Raw genomic sequence first — 17,163 nt, 5'->3', positions numbered from 1 at the left:
AGCATCATGCTAACTTCATGCTAATCATGTTAGCATCATGCTAACGTCATGCTAATCATGCTAGCATCATGTTAGCTTCATGCTAATCATGCTAGCATCATGCTAGCTTCAATGCTAATCATGCTAACATCATGCTAACTTCATGCTAATCATGCTAGCATCATGCTAATCATGCTAACATCATGTTAACTTCATGCTTATCAAGCTAGCATCATGCTAATCATGCTAACATCATGCTACCATCATGCTAGCATCATGTTACCTTCATGCTAATCATGCTAGCTTCATGGTAATCATGCTAGCTTCAATGCTAATCATGTTAACATCATGTTAGCTTCAATGCTAATCATGCTAGATTCATGCTAATCATGCTAGCATGCTAGCTTCATGTTAATCATGCTAACATCATGCTAAATCATGCTAACAACATGCTAGCTTCATGCTAAATCATGCTAGCTTCATGCTAAATCATGCTAGCGTCATGTTAGCTTCATGCTAAATCATGTTAGCTTCATGTTAAATCATGTTTGCTTCATGCTAAATCATGATAATGTCATGATAAATCATGTTAGCTTCATGATAAATCATGTTATCTTCATGTTAAATCATGCTAGCAAAACATGTCAACAGCCAGGTAAACTACTAGACTAAATTTCTTTTACATTTCTGTCAATCAACTTTTTTGCATTTTCATGCACTGGTAATTCCTTGGGAATTGCATTTCTAGTTTACATATGAAGTTTATATCAGTGCACAAACAGTGTATTTAAAGACATCTCCTCCGGACGGATTTCAACATCCATCGCTCCTGTCGTCTCATCATCATCATCATCTTCGTTTCATCTCCTGCTCTTTCATCTGTTGCTGTGTCATCTCTCATATACAAAATAAAAACTCCTGGATGACAAACTGAAAGCTTTACGTTGGCATTTTTCTGTAAAACGGACACAAAAGAATGAAGCAGCACGTGACGTTTTGTATAAAGGGTTTGTAAATACACATACAGTATACCGACATATAAAGTTTGCTACATTCATATAAGAGTTTAATTAATCTCCAAAATACCAGAAAGCATGGCTATGACTAATATAATAAAACCATGGTTACTTTTTCTAAGGGCTGACTAAAAAATATAACAGAGATGACAATATAACACAAAAAACACAATAAACACCCATGTAAGACACTTATGCAATAGTTATTTGTATTGTATTTTACGTGTTTTGTATGCAAACGTTATGTAGCATGTTACTCACCGACTGTAGATACCATCGTGACTCGAGTGATCGCTTCTTTAATACATAGACGATGAAATGATGATCCAACACACATCTTTAATTTCTCAGCACTGTTGCACTTTAAACACTTTGTTCTGTGCCCGAAACGTTATAAACTTCTCCCGAACCGGTAGCTGTTTGCGCCGGATCCTTAGCGTGGCGAGTTCGGCGTTGTAACGCGTCTTTGTTTTTTTCCATATGCAGATCATTTTCTTCAGTCCGAAGTACAAACATAGCAGGCATCTTCCGTTAAACAGTAAATTACTGGCGATCCCGATTATTTTTAAAGTTTTAAATCTGCAGACAGATGGATGCGCATCTTGCCAGAGACTCAGATAAACTCCGCCTTTGACCTTTACCACTCCCCTAGCCCCGAGAAGCCCGCACTGGCCCAAGGATTTCGGCGGGCCAGAAAAGCCGGGCCTTAAGCACCAACGAAGCACCAGTGAAGCACGATCATTCCCCGGAAGTGACAATGCAAACGCCACAGGCCTCGGCAGGCACTGGCACGGCCGATTGAAGCCCGATAGTGCAAACACGGCTAGTGATACACACACAGTGTCAGCAACTCATTTGTCACAATCCTTTGCAATCTTTGACAGTTGGTTGAACCGGCTCATTCAGTTATTTTTTAGTCTGGCATGCTATTTTGACTGTGCTTCATGTGTCATCAACCCGAAACTACAACCCGATTCAGTTTGATTTGTGTACAGGAGTAGGGCTTTTTGTACACCCAGCTGCTTTTGATATTTATTTTATAGTTTTAATTGTTGTGAGCTGTATTAGTTTGTACAAATTCTGTACATATGCCATACTAAAAAATAAATAAATTAAAAACATGCAGCTATTGTAAGGTCCCTGCACATGTGCTGTCAGCAGAAACGCTTCATCATCTGAGGGGGAAAAGACATTCCAAGGGAAACGAAAGTGGCTGCTAAACCAGCTCGACCGGTTAATTCCTGAGAACCCACTCAAAAGAACGATTCCTTCAAGAACTAAACATCACTAATTGTAATGACAGCGAGTGTTCAGGTGAGACGAGATGCTTTTCCTTTCCTCATTCATAGTTTCTCTAAAAAACAAAATTTTTAATTTTTTTGTTTTGTGTTATATGTGATTCTTCAAAGAAGGAACATCTGTGTTAATTTGTGTTGTGTTGATATAATGTTGTGTAGTTGTGTTGATGCAGTTGTTTCTTCAACACTCAGGATTCATTCATTTACTCAGTTATAATGTATGTTTATTCACTTTAAGTTTATTTTGTGTCTGAATGTTATTTTCATTCAGTATCAGTTGTGGAGATCAGATTGATCAGATTCACCTCTACAGCTCCATCATGGCTCAAACACAAACATCAGCAGATGAACATTTTTCTACAGGATGCAGGTACTTTATATGAACACTTTAAGTGGCCCAAAAGAGGTGCCGGTACTCTATTATTTATTATTTTTTTGCTGACTCGACTCTTCCTATATTGAAGGGGTTTTATATACAGCAGTCAACAGACGACCTTAAAAAAATAATAAATACTTTTATAAGTTTGTGGATTTGCTTCAGCTACAAATAGCTACTGAACATAAATAAAATTTGCAAAAGGATTTTGAAAAAATACCCTTAGAAAGAGGTACTGTAGAAATATCTATTGAACATAAATGTAATGTACGTGCATGCAAGTAAAACATTTCAACATGATTGAATGCTTAAACTAGTTGTTCAGATAGAGCTTGAAAAAAACTTTAAAAAGTCAAGACCATGTCTATGGGTTCAAATATAACAAAATACTGGCCAGTTGAAACTCTAAAGTCATTACTATTTTCTCCCATTGTTTTCCATTTTGCGGTCGTTCAAATTCATTGAAATTTCGTAGTTTCATAGGCACTTGTAGTTTAGCAATTAAACTAAATGTATATTACAATTTCAATAATGTTTTTACTATGAACTTGTTCTTTTACTACTCAGACTTTAAAACAAGGAGGGCATATTAAGTGTTCATTGTATTTTCATTTAATCGAGCAGCTATGGTTGTGCGTTTTACACACAAACACACACACCTCTCCGGACGACGCTGAATTGATGACACTGACAGCAGCAAAAGCGACGCATGGCCTTTTAACTTGTAAAACTCAAGGGTGTATGGGTAATGTAGTCTCTGCTCTCGGTGGGATGAATTAGGAAGCGTGCATTGTGAAGGGCCCTCTGAAAAGTGGCAGCGCAGCCAAAGGATTAAAACCTCTGATTTAAATGTGCAAATGAGCGTTCCGCTACGCTAAAGCACGTTCTGGGCGCACGGAGAGGTGGTGGTACACTCAAGAGCTATATTTGGAAGTGGTGACACTGAGTACCAACGCGTACCAGCCCACTTAAAGCACTGTAAACACTTTATTAAATAACCTTTATATCACAGAAAAATATAGCAGTATCTTTGTTTTTAATTAAAATCTAAATATCTAAAACCTTAATAACACTTAAAGTTTCTTGTAATTATTTTTGTTATGAAGACTATTCATGTGGATTAAAGTATTAAATCTGTTGTGTATTTAGTTCAGTTTATCAGAAGAGATCAGATCCAGAGTTCAGCTGTGTGTCTATGAAGAGTGACGTGTCTATTGATCATCCAGTAAATTTTAAGAGTAACTAGATAGAAAAGTTTGAAGACAAACTTTATGTTGGCTTGACAAAACCTGGCCTGAACGTTTAAAAAAGTTTTGGAGAAACTTAAAACAAGTTTAGTTTAGTAGTCTAACTTTCCGTAAACATGATTTAACAAAAACTTAGCATGTTAACATGATTTAGCACTAAGTTAGCATGATGTTAACATGAATAAACATGAGTAAACATGATGCTAACATGAATTAGCATGAAGCTAGCATGATGCTAACATGAATTAGCATAAAGCTAGCATGATGCTAACATGAATTAGCATGAAGCTAGCGTGATGCTAACATGAATTAGCATGAAGCTAGCGTGATGCTAACATGAATTAGCATGAAGCTAGCATGATGCTAACATGAATTAGCATGAAGCTAGCATGATGCTAACATGAATTAGCATGAAGCTAGCATGATGCTAACATGAATTAGCATGAAGCTAGCATGATGCTAACATGAATTAGCATGAAGCTAGCATGATGCTAACATGAATTAGCATGATGCTAACATGAATTAGCATGAAGCTAGCATGATGCTAACATGAATTAGCATGAAGCTAGCATGATGCTAACATGAATTAGCATGAAGCTAGCATGATGCTAACATGAATTAGCATGAAGCTAGCATGATGCTAACATGAATTAGCATGAAGCTAGCATGATGCTAACATGAATTAGCATGAAGCTAGCATGATGCTAACATGAATTAGCATGAAGCTAGCATGAATTAGCATGAAGCTAGCATGATGCTAACATGAATTAGCATGAAGCTAGCATGATGTTAACATGAATTAGCATGAAGCTAGAATGATGCCAACATGAATTAGCATGAAGCTAGAATGGTGATAACATGAATTAGCATGAAGCTAGCATGATGATAACATGAATTAGCATGAAGCTAGCATGATGCTAACATGAATTAGCATGAAGCTAGCATGATGCTAACATGAATTAGCATGAAGCTAGCATGATGCTAACATGAATTAGCATGAAGCTAGCATGATGCTAACATGAATTAGCATGAAGCTAGCATGATGCTAACATGAATTAGCATGAAGCTAGCATGATGCTAACATGAATTAGCATGAAGCTAGCATGATGCTAACATGAATTAGCATGAAGCTAGCATGATGCTAACATGAATAAGCATGAAGCTAGCATGATTTATTATGAAATTAGCATAAAGCTAGCATGAAACTAGCATGAAGCTAGTATGACTTAGCATGAAGCTAGCATAAGGGTAACATGACCAAAAGACCCAACCCCCATGCCTCTATGATGTTCGGATCCAGAGATATAAGGCTTTGTTTATTATGTTGCTAGGGTGCTCATATTTGGTTGCTAGGGGCGTGGCTTAATACCTCGATAAGAATCCTCAGAGACTGATTGGATGCCTGAGTAAAATGAGCCCACCCCCATGTCTCTGTGACACTGTGCTGCAAAGATATCCATCTGCGCAATTTATAATGGCAGTCTATGGAATAAGTTGCTAGGGTGCCCAAAAATGGTTGCTAGGGGCGTGGCTTAATAGCTATGGGACGATCTTGAGAGACTGATTGGATGCCTGAGTAAAATGAGCCCACCCCCATGTCTCTACGACACTCTAAAATGAAGATATTCCATCTGGGACGCTTTTATTCCCTTATATGGGCATGTTTCCTGCCCCATTATAAGTCAATGGGGAAATTTGGGTGCCTCTTACACCCCAGGGGTACAGCTTACACCCCAATGTGATGTATGTTCTTACACAGCCTACCAGCCTCTTCAACTGTGATAACCCACAAGTTTCTACAAATTTCTCGTTCGCAGCTATGACCCGTCAAAGTTGGTCGTAATGTTAAGTCAATGGAAAATTTGGGGTGTTTGAGCGCCCCGTTTAGGAATTCGGTAGGTCCCATCAGTTATAAAAGTCATAGCATAAATCTACGTACCAGTCTTAAAAGTTTTGTAAAGTTTTGTGGGTGTAGCTTGAAAGCTCTAGGAGGAGTTACTGTTAGAAAAAGTGTGGACCAGAAGAATAATAATAACTAGATAGGTACATTTCCTGAAGAAAATGTGAAGTGGTGCTTGCCGTGGCAAATTTCGGGGGACAGTATATGTTTATACTCCATACCACAAGTAAAACAATCCAACCCCCGTGTCTCTACGATGTTCTGATACGGAGTTATAAGGCTTTGTTTACTCTGTTGCTAGGGTACTGTATTTGGTTGCTAGGGGAAAAAATGGCATCCACTAATGATTACACTCCGAGTCACGAGTCAAATGGTCCAACCCCGTGTCTCTACGATGTTCTGATGCAGAGATATAAGGCTTTGTTTACTCTGTTGCTAGGGTACTGTATTTGGTTGCTAGGGAAAATATTGGCATCCACTAGTGATTACATGCCGAGTCACGAGTAAAACGGTCCAACCCCTGTGTCTTTACGATGTTCTGATGCGGAGATATAAGGCTTTGTTTACACTGTTGCTAGGGTACTGTATTTGGTTGCTAGGGGAAAAATGACATCCACTAGTGATTACACTCCGAGTCACGAGTAAAACGGTCCAACCCCCGTGTCTCTACGATGTTCTGGTGCGGAGATATAAGGCTTTGTTTACTCTGTTGCTAGGGTACTGTATTTGGTTGCTAGGGAAAAATTTGACATCCCATAGTGATTACCCGCCGAGTCACTAGTCAAACGGTCCAACCCCCGTGTCTCTACGATGTTCTGATGCGGAGATATAAGGCTTTGTTTACTCTGTTGCTAGGGTACTGTATTTGGTTGCTAGGGAAAAATTTGACATTCCATAGTGATTACCCGCCGAGTCACTAGTCAAACGGTCCAACCCCCGTGTCTCTACGATGTTCTGATGCGGAGATATAAGGCTTTGTTTACTCTGTTGCTAGGGTACTGTATTTGGTTGCTAGGGAAAACATTGGCATCCCACAATGATTACACTCCGAGTCACGAGTCAAACGGTCCAACCCCCGTGTCTCTACGATGTTCTGATGCGGAGATATAACTGTTTGAATTTTATGTTGCTAGGGTGCTCAAAAGTGGTTGCTAGGGGCGTGGCTTAATACCTATGTAAGGATCCTGAGAGACTGATTGGATGCCTGAGTAAAATGAGCCCACCCCCATGTCTCTATGACACTGTGGTGCAAAGATATCCCATCTGGAACTGTTTTATTCCCTTATATGGGCATGTTTCCTGCCCCATTATAAGTCAATGGGAATTTTCGGGTGCCTCTTACACCCCAGGGGTACAACTTACACCCCAATGTCATGTATGTTCTTACAGAGCCTACCACCCTCTTCAAATGTGGTAACCCACATGTTTCTATGAAATCCTCACTCGTACCTATGACCCGTCAAAATTTTTGCAATGTTAAGTCTATGGGATTTTCCCCCATTGACTTTTCATTGGGGCACTTTTGGGCGCCTCTTACACCCCAGGGGTACAACTTACACCCCAATGTGATGGATGTTCTTACAGAGCCTACCACCCTCTTCAAATGTTGTAACCCACATGTTTCTACAAAATCCTCGAGGGGAGCTATGACTTGTCAAAGTTGGGCGCAATGTTAAGTCAATGGGATTTTTCGGGTGGTTTTTCGCCCCCCTTTCGGAAATCCTGCACCCGATCGCTTATAAAAGTCATAGCACACCTCTCCTCAATAATCCGGTCGATTTGAGCCCTCTTTCATGGGTCTAAGACAAAGCGTGCGGGACGAGTTACGCGCCGAAAAAGTGTCCGGATGTAAGAATAAAATATAATAATAATATCCCTGAGGAATAGTAATAGTGATGCTTTGCATAAATGCAAGCACCACTAATAACTAGATAGGTACATTTCCTGAAGAAAATGTGAGTGGTGCTTGCCGTGGCAAATTTCTGGGGCCAGTATATGATCATACTTCCAGTCACGAGTAAAACGATCCAAACCCCGTCTCTCTACGATGTTCTGATGCGGAGATAAAAGGCTTTTTTTATTTGGTTGCTAGGGTACTGTATTTGGTTGCTAGGGAAAAATTTGACTTCCAATAGTGATTACGCTCCGGGTCACGAGTCAAACGGTCCAACCCCCGTGTCTCTATGATGTTCTGATGCGGAGATATAAGGCTTTGTTTACTCTGTTGCTAGGGTACTGTATTTGGTTGCTAGGGAAAAAATTGGCATCCCATAATGATTACCCTCCGAGTCACGAGTCAAACGGTCCAACCCCCGTGTCTCTACGATGTTCTGATGCGGAGATATAAGGCTTTGTTTACTCTGTTGCTAGGGTACTGTATTTGGTTGCTAGGGAAAAAAATTGGCATCCCATAATGATTACACGCCGAGTCACGAGTCAAACGGTCCAACCCCCGTGTCTCTACGATGTTCTGATGCGGAGATATAAGGCTTTGTTTATTCGGTTGCTAGGGTGGTCAAATTTGGTTGCTAGGGGCGTGGCTTGGGAGTGGCCAATTATGTGCCCAATTGTTACACCCCTAGTCACAAGTAAAACGGTCCAACCCCCGTGTCTCTACGATGTTCTGATGCCGAGATATAACTGTTTGAATTTTATGTTGCTAGGGTGCTCAAAAGTGGTTGCTAGGGGCGTGGCTTAGTAAGTCTTTAAGGATCCTGAGAGACTGATTGGATGCCTGAGTAAAATGAGCCCACCCCCATGTCTCTATGACACTGTGCTGCAAAGATATCCATCTGGGCATTTTATAATGGCAGTCTATGGGATAGGTTGCTAGGGTGCCCAAAATGGTTGCTAGGGTAACCTTACACCCCATTGTGGGGGACGTCCTGAAAGAGTCTAGCACCCTCTTCAAATGTTGTGACCCACATGGTTCTACGAAATCCTTGCTCGGACCTATGACCCGTCAATATTTTTCGCAATGTTAAGTCTATGGGATTTTCGCCCATTGACTTATCATTGGGCATTTTTGGGTGCCTCTTACACCCCAGGGGTACAAGGTATACCCCATGGTGATGTATGTTCTTAAAGAGCCTACCACACTCTTCAAATGTTGTAACACACATGTTTCTACAAAATCCTCGAGCAGAGCTATGACCCTTCAAAGTTGGGCGCAATGTTAAGTCAATGGGATTTTTCGGGTGGTTTTTCGCCCCCCTTTCGGAAATCCTGCACCCGATCGCTTATAAAAGTCATAGCCACCATCTCTTCAAAAAACCGGTCGATTTGAGCCCTCTTTCATGGGACTACGGCAAACCGTGCGGGACGAGTTACGCGCCGAAAAAACGTGCAGACATAAGAATAATAATAATAACTAGATAGGTACATTTCCTGAAGAAAATGTGAAGTGGTGCTTGCCGTGGCAAATTTCTGGGGACAGTATATGATTATACTTCCAGTTACGAATAAAACGATCCAACCCCCATGTCTCTACGATGTTCTGATGCGGAGATATAAGGCTTTGTTTACTCTGTTGCTAGGGTACAGTATTTGGTTGCTAGGGAAAAAATTGGCATCCCATAATGATCACACTCTGAGTCACGAGTCAAACGGTCCAACCCCCGTGTCTCTACGATGTTCTGATGCGGAGATATAAGGCTTTGTTTACTCTGTTGCTAGGGTACTGTATTTGGTTGCTAGGGAAAAAATTGGCATCCCATAATGATTACACTCCGAGTCACGAGTCAAACGGTCCAACCCCCGTGTCTCTACGATGTTCTGATGCGGAGATATAAGGCTTTGTTTACTCTGTTGCTAGGGTACTGTATTTGGTTGCTAGGGAAAAAATTGGCATCCCATAATGATTACACGCCGAGTCACGAGTCATACGGTCCAACCCCCGTGTCTCTACAACGTTCTGATGCGGAGATATAAGGCTTTGTTTACTCTGTTGCTAGGGTACTGTATTTGGTTGCTAGGGAAAAAATTGGCATCCCATAATGATTACACTCCGAGTCATTAGTCATACGGTCCAACCCCCGTGTCTCTACGACTTTCTGATGCGGAGATATAAGGCTTTGTTTACTCTGTTGCTAGGGTACTGTATTTGGTTGCTAGGGAAAAAATTGGCATCCCATAATGATTACACTCCGAGTCATTAGTCATACGGCCCAACCCCTGTGTCTCTACGACGTTCTGAAGCGGAGATATAAGGCTTTGTTTACTCTGTTGCTAGGGTACTGTATTTGGTTGCTAGGGAAAAAATTGGCATCCCATAATGATTACACTCTGAGTCACGAGTCAAACGGTCCAACCCCCGTGTCTCTACGATGTTCTGGTCCGGAGATATAAGCCTTTGTTTACTCTGTTGCTAGGGTACTGTATTTGGTTGCTAGGGAAAAAATTGGCATCCCATAATGATTACACTCCGAGTCACGAGTCAAACGGTCCAACCCCCGTGTCTCTACGATGTTCTGATGCGGAGATATAACTGTTTGAATTTTATGTTGCTAGGGTGCTCAAAAATGGTTGCTAGGGGCGTGGCTTAATACCTATGTAAGGATCATGAGAGACTGATTGGATGCCTGAGTAAAATGAGCCCACCCCCATGTCTCTATGACACTGTGGTGCAAAGATATCCATCTGGGCATTTTATAATGGCAGTCTATGGGAGATGTTGCTAGGGTGCCCAAAATTGTTGCTAGGGGCGTGGCTTAATAGCTCTGGGATGATCCTGAGGGACTGATTGGATGCCCGAGTGAAATGAGCCCACCCACTTATCTCTACGACACTGTAAAGCAAAGATATCCCATCTGGAACTGTTTTATTCCCTTATATGGGCATGTTTCCTGCCCCATTATAAGTCAATGGGAATTTTCGGGTGCCTCTTACACCCCAGGGGTAAAACTTACACCCCAATGTCATGTATGTTCTTACATAGCTTACCACCCTCTTCAAATTTAGTAACCCACATGTTTCTACAAAATCCTCACTCGTACCTATGACCCGTCAAAATTTTTGCAATGGTAAGTCTATGGGATTTTGCCCCATTGACTTTTCATTGGGCATTTTTGGGCACCTCTTACACCCCAGGGGTACAACTTACACCCCATTGTGATCCATGTTCTTACAGAGCCTACCACCCTCTTCAAATGTTGTAACCCACATGTTTCTACAAAATCCTCGAGCGGAGCTATGACTCGTCAAAGTTTGGCGCAATGTTAAGTCAATGGGATTTTTCGGGTGGTTTTTCGCCCCCCTTTCAGAAATCCTGCACCCGATCCCTTATAAAAGTCATAGCACACCTCTCCTCAATAATCCGGTCGATTTGAGCCCTCTTTCGTGGGACTACGTTAAACCGTGCGGGACGAGTTACGCGCCGAAAAAGTGTCCAGAAAAAGAAGAATAATTATAAATAATAAGTATGACGAATAATAATAGTGATGCTTTGCATAAATGCAAGCACCACTAATAATATCCCTGAGGAATAGTAATAGTGATGCTTTGCATAAATGCAAGCACCACTAACTAGATATTAAAGTTTGAGGACAAACTTTATGTTGGCTTGACAAAGCCTGGTCTGATCGTTTAAGACAGTTTGACAGAAGTTTGGTTTAGTAGGCTATCTTGTTGTTAGTATGCTTAAGTATGAAGCTTTTTAAAATAAAGCTAACATAATTTAGCATAAAGCTAGCCTGATTTAGCATGAAGCTAACATGATTTAGCATAAAGTCAGCATAAAGCTAACATGTTTAAAGACCCAACCCCCATGTCTCTATGATGTTCTGATGCGGAGATATAAGGCTTTGTTTGTTCCGTTGCTAGGGTACTAAGTTTGGTTGCTAGGCAGAAAATTGGCATCCCATAATGATTACACTTCAAGCCACAAGTAAAACGGTCCAACCCCCATGTCTCTATGATGTTCTGATGCGGAGATGTAAGGCTTTGTTTGTTCAGTTGCTAGGGTACTAAGTTTGGTTGCTAGGGAGAAAACCGGCATCCCATAATGATTACACTTCAAGCCACAAGTAAAACGGTCCAACCCCTGTGTCTCTATGATGTTCTGATGCGGAGATACAAGGCTTTGTTTGTTCCGTTGCTAGGGTACTAAGTTTGGTTGCTAGGCAGAAAATTGGCATCCCATAATGATCACACTTTAAGCCACAAGTAAAATGGTCCAACCCCCGTGTCTCTAAGATGTTCTGAAGCAGAGATATAAGGCTTTGTTTATTCCGTTGCTAGGGTACTAAGTTTGGTTGTTAGGGAGAAAATTGGCATCCCATAATGATCAACCTTCAAGCCACACGTAAAACGGTCCAACCCCCGTGTCTCTAAGATGTTCTGAAGCGGAGATATAAGGCTTTGTTTATTCCGTTGCTAGGGTACTAAGTTTGGTTGCTAGGGAAAAAATTGACATCCCATAATGATCACACTTCAAGCCACAAGTAAAACGGTCCAACCCCCGTGTCTCTAAGATTTTCTGAAGCGGAGATAAAAGGCTTTGTTTATTCTGTTGCTAGGGTACTAAGTTTGGTTGCTAGGGAAAAAAATGGCATCCCATAATGATCAACCTTCAAGCCACAAGTAAAACGGTCCAACCCCCGTGTCTCTAAGATGTCCTGAAGCGAAGATATAAGGCTTTGTTTATTCCGTTGCTAGGGTACTTAGTTTGGTTGCTAGGGAAAAAAATGACATCCCATAATGATCACACTTCAAGCCACAAGTAAAACGGTCCAACCCCCGTGTCTCTATGATGTTCTGAAGCGGAGATATAAGGCTTTGTTTATTCCGTTGCTAGGGTACTAAGTTTGGTTGCTAGGCAGAAAATTGGCATCCCATAATGATCACACTTTAAGCCACAAGTAAAATGGTCCAACCCCCGTGTCTCTAAGATGTTCTGAAGCAGAGATATAAGGCTTTGTTTATTCCGTTGCTAGGGTACTAAGTTTGGTTGTTAGGGAGAAAATTGGCATCCCATAATGATCAACCTTCAAGCCACACGTAAAACGGTCCAACCCCCGTGTCTCTAAGATGTTCTGAAGCGGAGATATAAGGCTTTGTTTATTCCGTTGCTAGGGTACTAAGTTTGGTTGCTAGGGAAAAAATTGACATCCCATAATGATCACACTTCAAGCCACAAGTAAAACGGTCGAACCCCCGTGTCTCTAAGATGTTCTGAAGCGGAGATAAAAGGCTTTGTTTATTCTGTTGCTAGGGTACTAAGTTTGGTTGCTAGGGAAAAAAATGGCATCCCATAATGATCAACCTTCAAGCCACAAGTAAAACGGTCCAACCCCCGTGTCTCTAAGATGTTCTGAAGCGGAGATATAAGGCTTTGTTTATTCCGTTGCTAGGGTACTTAGTTTGGTTGCTAGGGAAAAAAATGGCATCCCATAATGATCACACTTCAAGCCACAAGTAAAACGGTCCAACCCCCGTGTCTCTATGATGTTCTGAAGCGGAGATATAAGGCTTTGTTTATTCCGTTGCTAGGGTACTAAGTTTGGTTGCTAGGGAGAAAATGGGCATCCCATAATGATCACACTTCAAGCCACAAGTAAAACGGTCCAACCCCCGTGTCTCTATGATGTTCTGAAGCGGAGATATAAGGCTTTGTTTGTTCTGTTGCTAGGGTGCTCATATTTGGTTGCTAGGGGCGTGGCTTAATAACTCTGTAAGAATCCTGAGAGACTGATTGGATGCCTGAGTGAAATGAGCCCACCCCCATGTCTCTATGACAGTGTGATGCAAAGATATCCATCTGGGCATTTTATAATGGCAGTCTATGGGAGATGTTGCTAGGGTGCCCAAAATGGTTGCTAGGGGCGTGGCTTAATAGCTTTGGAGAGATCCTGAAAGACTGATTGGATGCTTGAGTAAAATGAGCCCAGCCCCATGTCTCTACGGCACTCTAAAATGAAGATATTCCATCTGGGACGCTTTTATTCCCTTATATGGGCGTGTTTCCTGCCCCATTATAAGTCAATGGGGAAATTTGGGTGCCTCTTACACCCCAGGGGTACAGCTTACACCCCAATGTGATGTATGTTCTTACAGAGCCTGGCAGCCTCTTCAACTGTGATAACCCACAAGTTTCTACAAATTTCTCGTTTGCAGCTATGACCCGTCAAAGTTGGTCGTAATGTTAAGTCAATGGAAATTTTGGGGTGTTTGAGCGCCCCGTTTAGGAATTCGGAAGGTCCCATCAGTTAGAAAAGTCATAGCATAAATCTACGGACCAGTCTTAAAAGTTTTGTAAAGTTTTGTGGGTGTAGCTTGAAAGCTCTAGGAGGAGATACAATTGGTAAAAGTGGGGATCAGAAGCAGAATAATAATAATAAGTTTAGATACAACAACAGTATGTTGGCTTTTTCAAGCCAACATAATAATAAGCTTAGATCGAAGAACAGTATGTTGGCTTTGTCAAGCCAACATAATGATACAAGGCTTAATCTGAGGTATGTTCAAAACAGTTTTTGAAGGAGCATAATGAAACGATTAAAAGTACTTCATGATTGTATTCAACAAATAACATTCATTTACAATCAGTATTTATTCTAATCTGTTGTGTGTTATAGTTCAGATCATCAGAAGAGATCAGATCCAGAGTTCAGCTGTGTGTCTATGAAGAGTGACGTGTCTATTGATCATCCAGTAAATTTTAAGAGTGATGATACAAGGCCCGATAACAGGTATAAAACAACTATGAATCATTTGATCACATTTTGACATTTTTATACAATTATATATATTTTTTAAAGGTATAAGAATTTCTTTAAATGATTGTAGAAACGTCGGTCAAAAGGTAGATGAAATATAATCGATTCATTGACTCAATTCTGCTGCACAGACCAGAAGTAACCAAACCCGACTGTGATGGTAAGAAGATTGAGCAATCTGAGAATTGCTCAATGAGTCCTCATTTCAGGTGAATTGTTGGGTATTATTTTTTAGTTCATTTTAACTATTAAATTAATTAAACATTTCATAAGCTTGAGTAATATGTTCTGTGTTTTTTGGCTCCATACATTTTTTAATTTATGTAATATCTGGTATTTATATTTTACAGCCATGAGTCTAATCTTGCTGATGTCCTGGACACATTCAGATCAAATCTGAGGAAGAAGTTTGAGTGTTTGTATGAGGTAGCATCAAATAAGAGAAACCCAACACTACTGAATGATATTTACACAGAGCTCTACATCACAGAGAGTGAAAGTGGAGAGATCAGTAATGAACATGAGGTGAGACAGATTGAGACACAATCCAGAAGAACAACAACAGAGGAGACACCAATCAAATGTAATGACATCTTTAAACCTTTACCTGAACAAGACAAACACATTAGAAGTGTGCTGACAAAGGGAGTCGCTGGCATTGGAAAAACAGTCTCTGTACAGAAGTTCATTCTGGACTGGGCTGAAGAGAAAGAGAATCAGGACGTCCACCTCATATTTCCACTTCCTTTCAGAGAGATCAATTTGATGAAGCACAAAACACTCAGTCTTTTAGATCTTCTTCATCTTTTCTTCCCAGAGACAAAAGAAATGGAAATCTTCAGTGATGAATATAAAGTGTTGTTCATCTTTGATGGTTTGGATGAGTGTCGTCTGTCTCTGGATTTTAAAAGCAAAGTGAAGTTGTGTGATGTAAGTGAATCAACCTCAGTGGACGTGATGCTGACAAACCTCATCAAGGGGAATCTGTTTCCCTCTTCTCTCATCTGGATCACCTCCAGACCAGCAGCAGCTGATCTCATCCCCTCTGAGTGTGTTGATCGAGTCACAGAGGTACGAGGCTTCAGTGATCCACAGAAGGAGGAATACTTCAGGAAGAGAATCAGTGATAAGAGTCTGTCTGATCAAATCATCTCACACCTGAAGTCATCCAGGAGTCTCTACATCATGTGTCACATCCCAGTCTTCTGCTGGATTTCAGTCACTGTTCTAGAGAGAATGTTGAGTGAAGCAGAGAGTCAAGAGATCCCCAAGACTCTCACTCAAATGTACACTCACTTCCTGATCATTCAGACAAGCATCAAACATCAGAAGGACTATGAGAAGAAAGATGAAGACATGATCTTCAAACTGGGGAAACTGGCTTTTGAACAGCTTGTGAAAGGCAATCTGATCTTCAATGATGAAGACCTGAGAGAGTGTGGCATTGATGTAGCAGAAGCATCAGTGTTCTCAGGATTGTGTACTCAGATCTTCAGAGAGGAGTTTGGTTTGTATCAGGGGAAGGTTTACTGCTTTGTTCATCTGAGCATCCAGGCACATCTAGCAGCTCTTTATGCTCACATCTCCTTCACAAACAACAACAGGAATGTGTTTCACATTCAGTTTTCTAAAGTTTTGGGCAAAATAAAACATAAATCATCAAAACAGGATTCATTATCTGAGTTACATCATCGAGCTGTAGATGAATCTTTACAGAGTAAGAATGGACATCTGGATCTTTTCCTGCGTTTTCTTCTGGGTCTTTCACTGGAGTCCAATCAGATTCTCTTACAGGATCTACCGACAGAGATGAGAAGATGCTCCTACAAGAAAACTGTTAATTACATTAAACACAAGATGAATAAGAATCGGTCTCCAGAGAAATCCATCAATCTGATTCACTGTCTGAATGAACTGGGTGATGATTCACTGGTGGAGGAGATTCAAGATTATGTGACATCTGAATCAGTAGGAAAGACCAAACTCTCCTCTTCACAGTGGGCAGCTTTAGTTTTTGTGTTGTTGACATCTGAGCAGCATTTGGATGAACTTGATCTAAATAAATTTATTGGAGATAAAAATACAGCAGATGAAGTTCTTGTGAAACTGCAGCCTCTGATTCAAGAAACCAAAAAACTTCAGTAAGTAAAACTAACAACAATAACATGTTTACATTGATGTAAACATTGATGTAAAATGTTTACATTTTAAAGCAACACTATGTAGTTTTCCATGTAATATTGGCTTACGGCTCTCCCACGAGGTTGACACCCGACAACGTGACTTACGATTGTGGCTGTAGCAGCTAGGAGGCTAATCAGGTTGCAGTAGAATTCATACAGGAGTTGTTCTACCACTGAAATAATTTTAGAGACATTATTTAAAGGTCGAACAAAATAGTGTTGCTTTAATAAAATTAATATAATTATTTTATAATTTTATTTTGAATTCTCACTTTAGGAAAATGACTTTTGTTAGAAAAGATTCTCCCAATGTTGTAAATAAATCAGCAGTCAATCTCAAAAAAGTTCCCAAAAACGTTCTGCCAACATAAAAAGTGTCCAGTTTTCTTGACGTTCTAAGAACATTTCTTGGTTGTCTGAACATTAAGTTAACACAACCAGGCAATAACA

At 40.6% G+C, this 17,163-nt stretch overlaps 1 protein-coding gene and 1 long non-coding RNA gene across 2 annotated transcripts; both read left to right on the top strand.

Annotated features, from left to right (window-relative positions):
* Nucleotides 1–1,832: 1,832 nt before the first annotated feature.
* LOC141363259 (uncharacterized) lies at nt 1,833–14,497 on the top strand. Its single transcript, XR_012368800.1, has 3 exons — nt 1,833–2,309; nt 2,565–2,663; nt 14,390–14,497. It is a non-coding gene; the product is annotated as an uncharacterized lncRNA (long non-coding RNA).
* A 123-nt stretch (nt 14,498–14,620) lies between these two features.
* On the top strand, nt 14,621–16,675 carry LOC129438973 (NLR family CARD domain-containing protein 3-like). Its single transcript, XM_073865694.1, has 2 exons — nt 14,621–14,739; nt 14,881–16,675. Exons 1-2 carry the CDS (start codon nt 14,621–14,623, stop codon nt 16,673–16,675), a joined length of 1,914 nt encoding a protein of 637 aa, XP_073721795.1.
* Nucleotides 16,676–17,163: the final 488 nt, after the last annotated feature.

Source organism: Misgurnus anguillicaudatus, unplaced genomic scaffold (assembly GCF_027580225.2).
Source record: "Misgurnus anguillicaudatus unplaced genomic scaffold, ASM2758022v2 HiC_scaffold_33, whole genome shotgun sequence".
Classification (NCBI taxonomy): Eukaryota; Metazoa; Chordata; class Actinopteri; order Cypriniformes; family Cobitidae; genus Misgurnus; species Misgurnus anguillicaudatus.
This window is presented reverse-complemented; position numbering and strand designations above follow the sequence as displayed.

Excerpts from the sequence above, each read along its gene's own strand:
- LOC129438973 (XM_073865694.1), top strand. The coding sequence starts at position 14,621 with ATGAAATATAATCGATTCATTGACTCAATTCTGCTGCACAGACCAGAA. Across the intron at positions 14,740-14,880 it reads TCAATGAGTCCTCATTTCAG|CCATGAGTCTAATCTTGCTG; the intron begins GTGAATTGTTGG and ends TATATTTTACAG.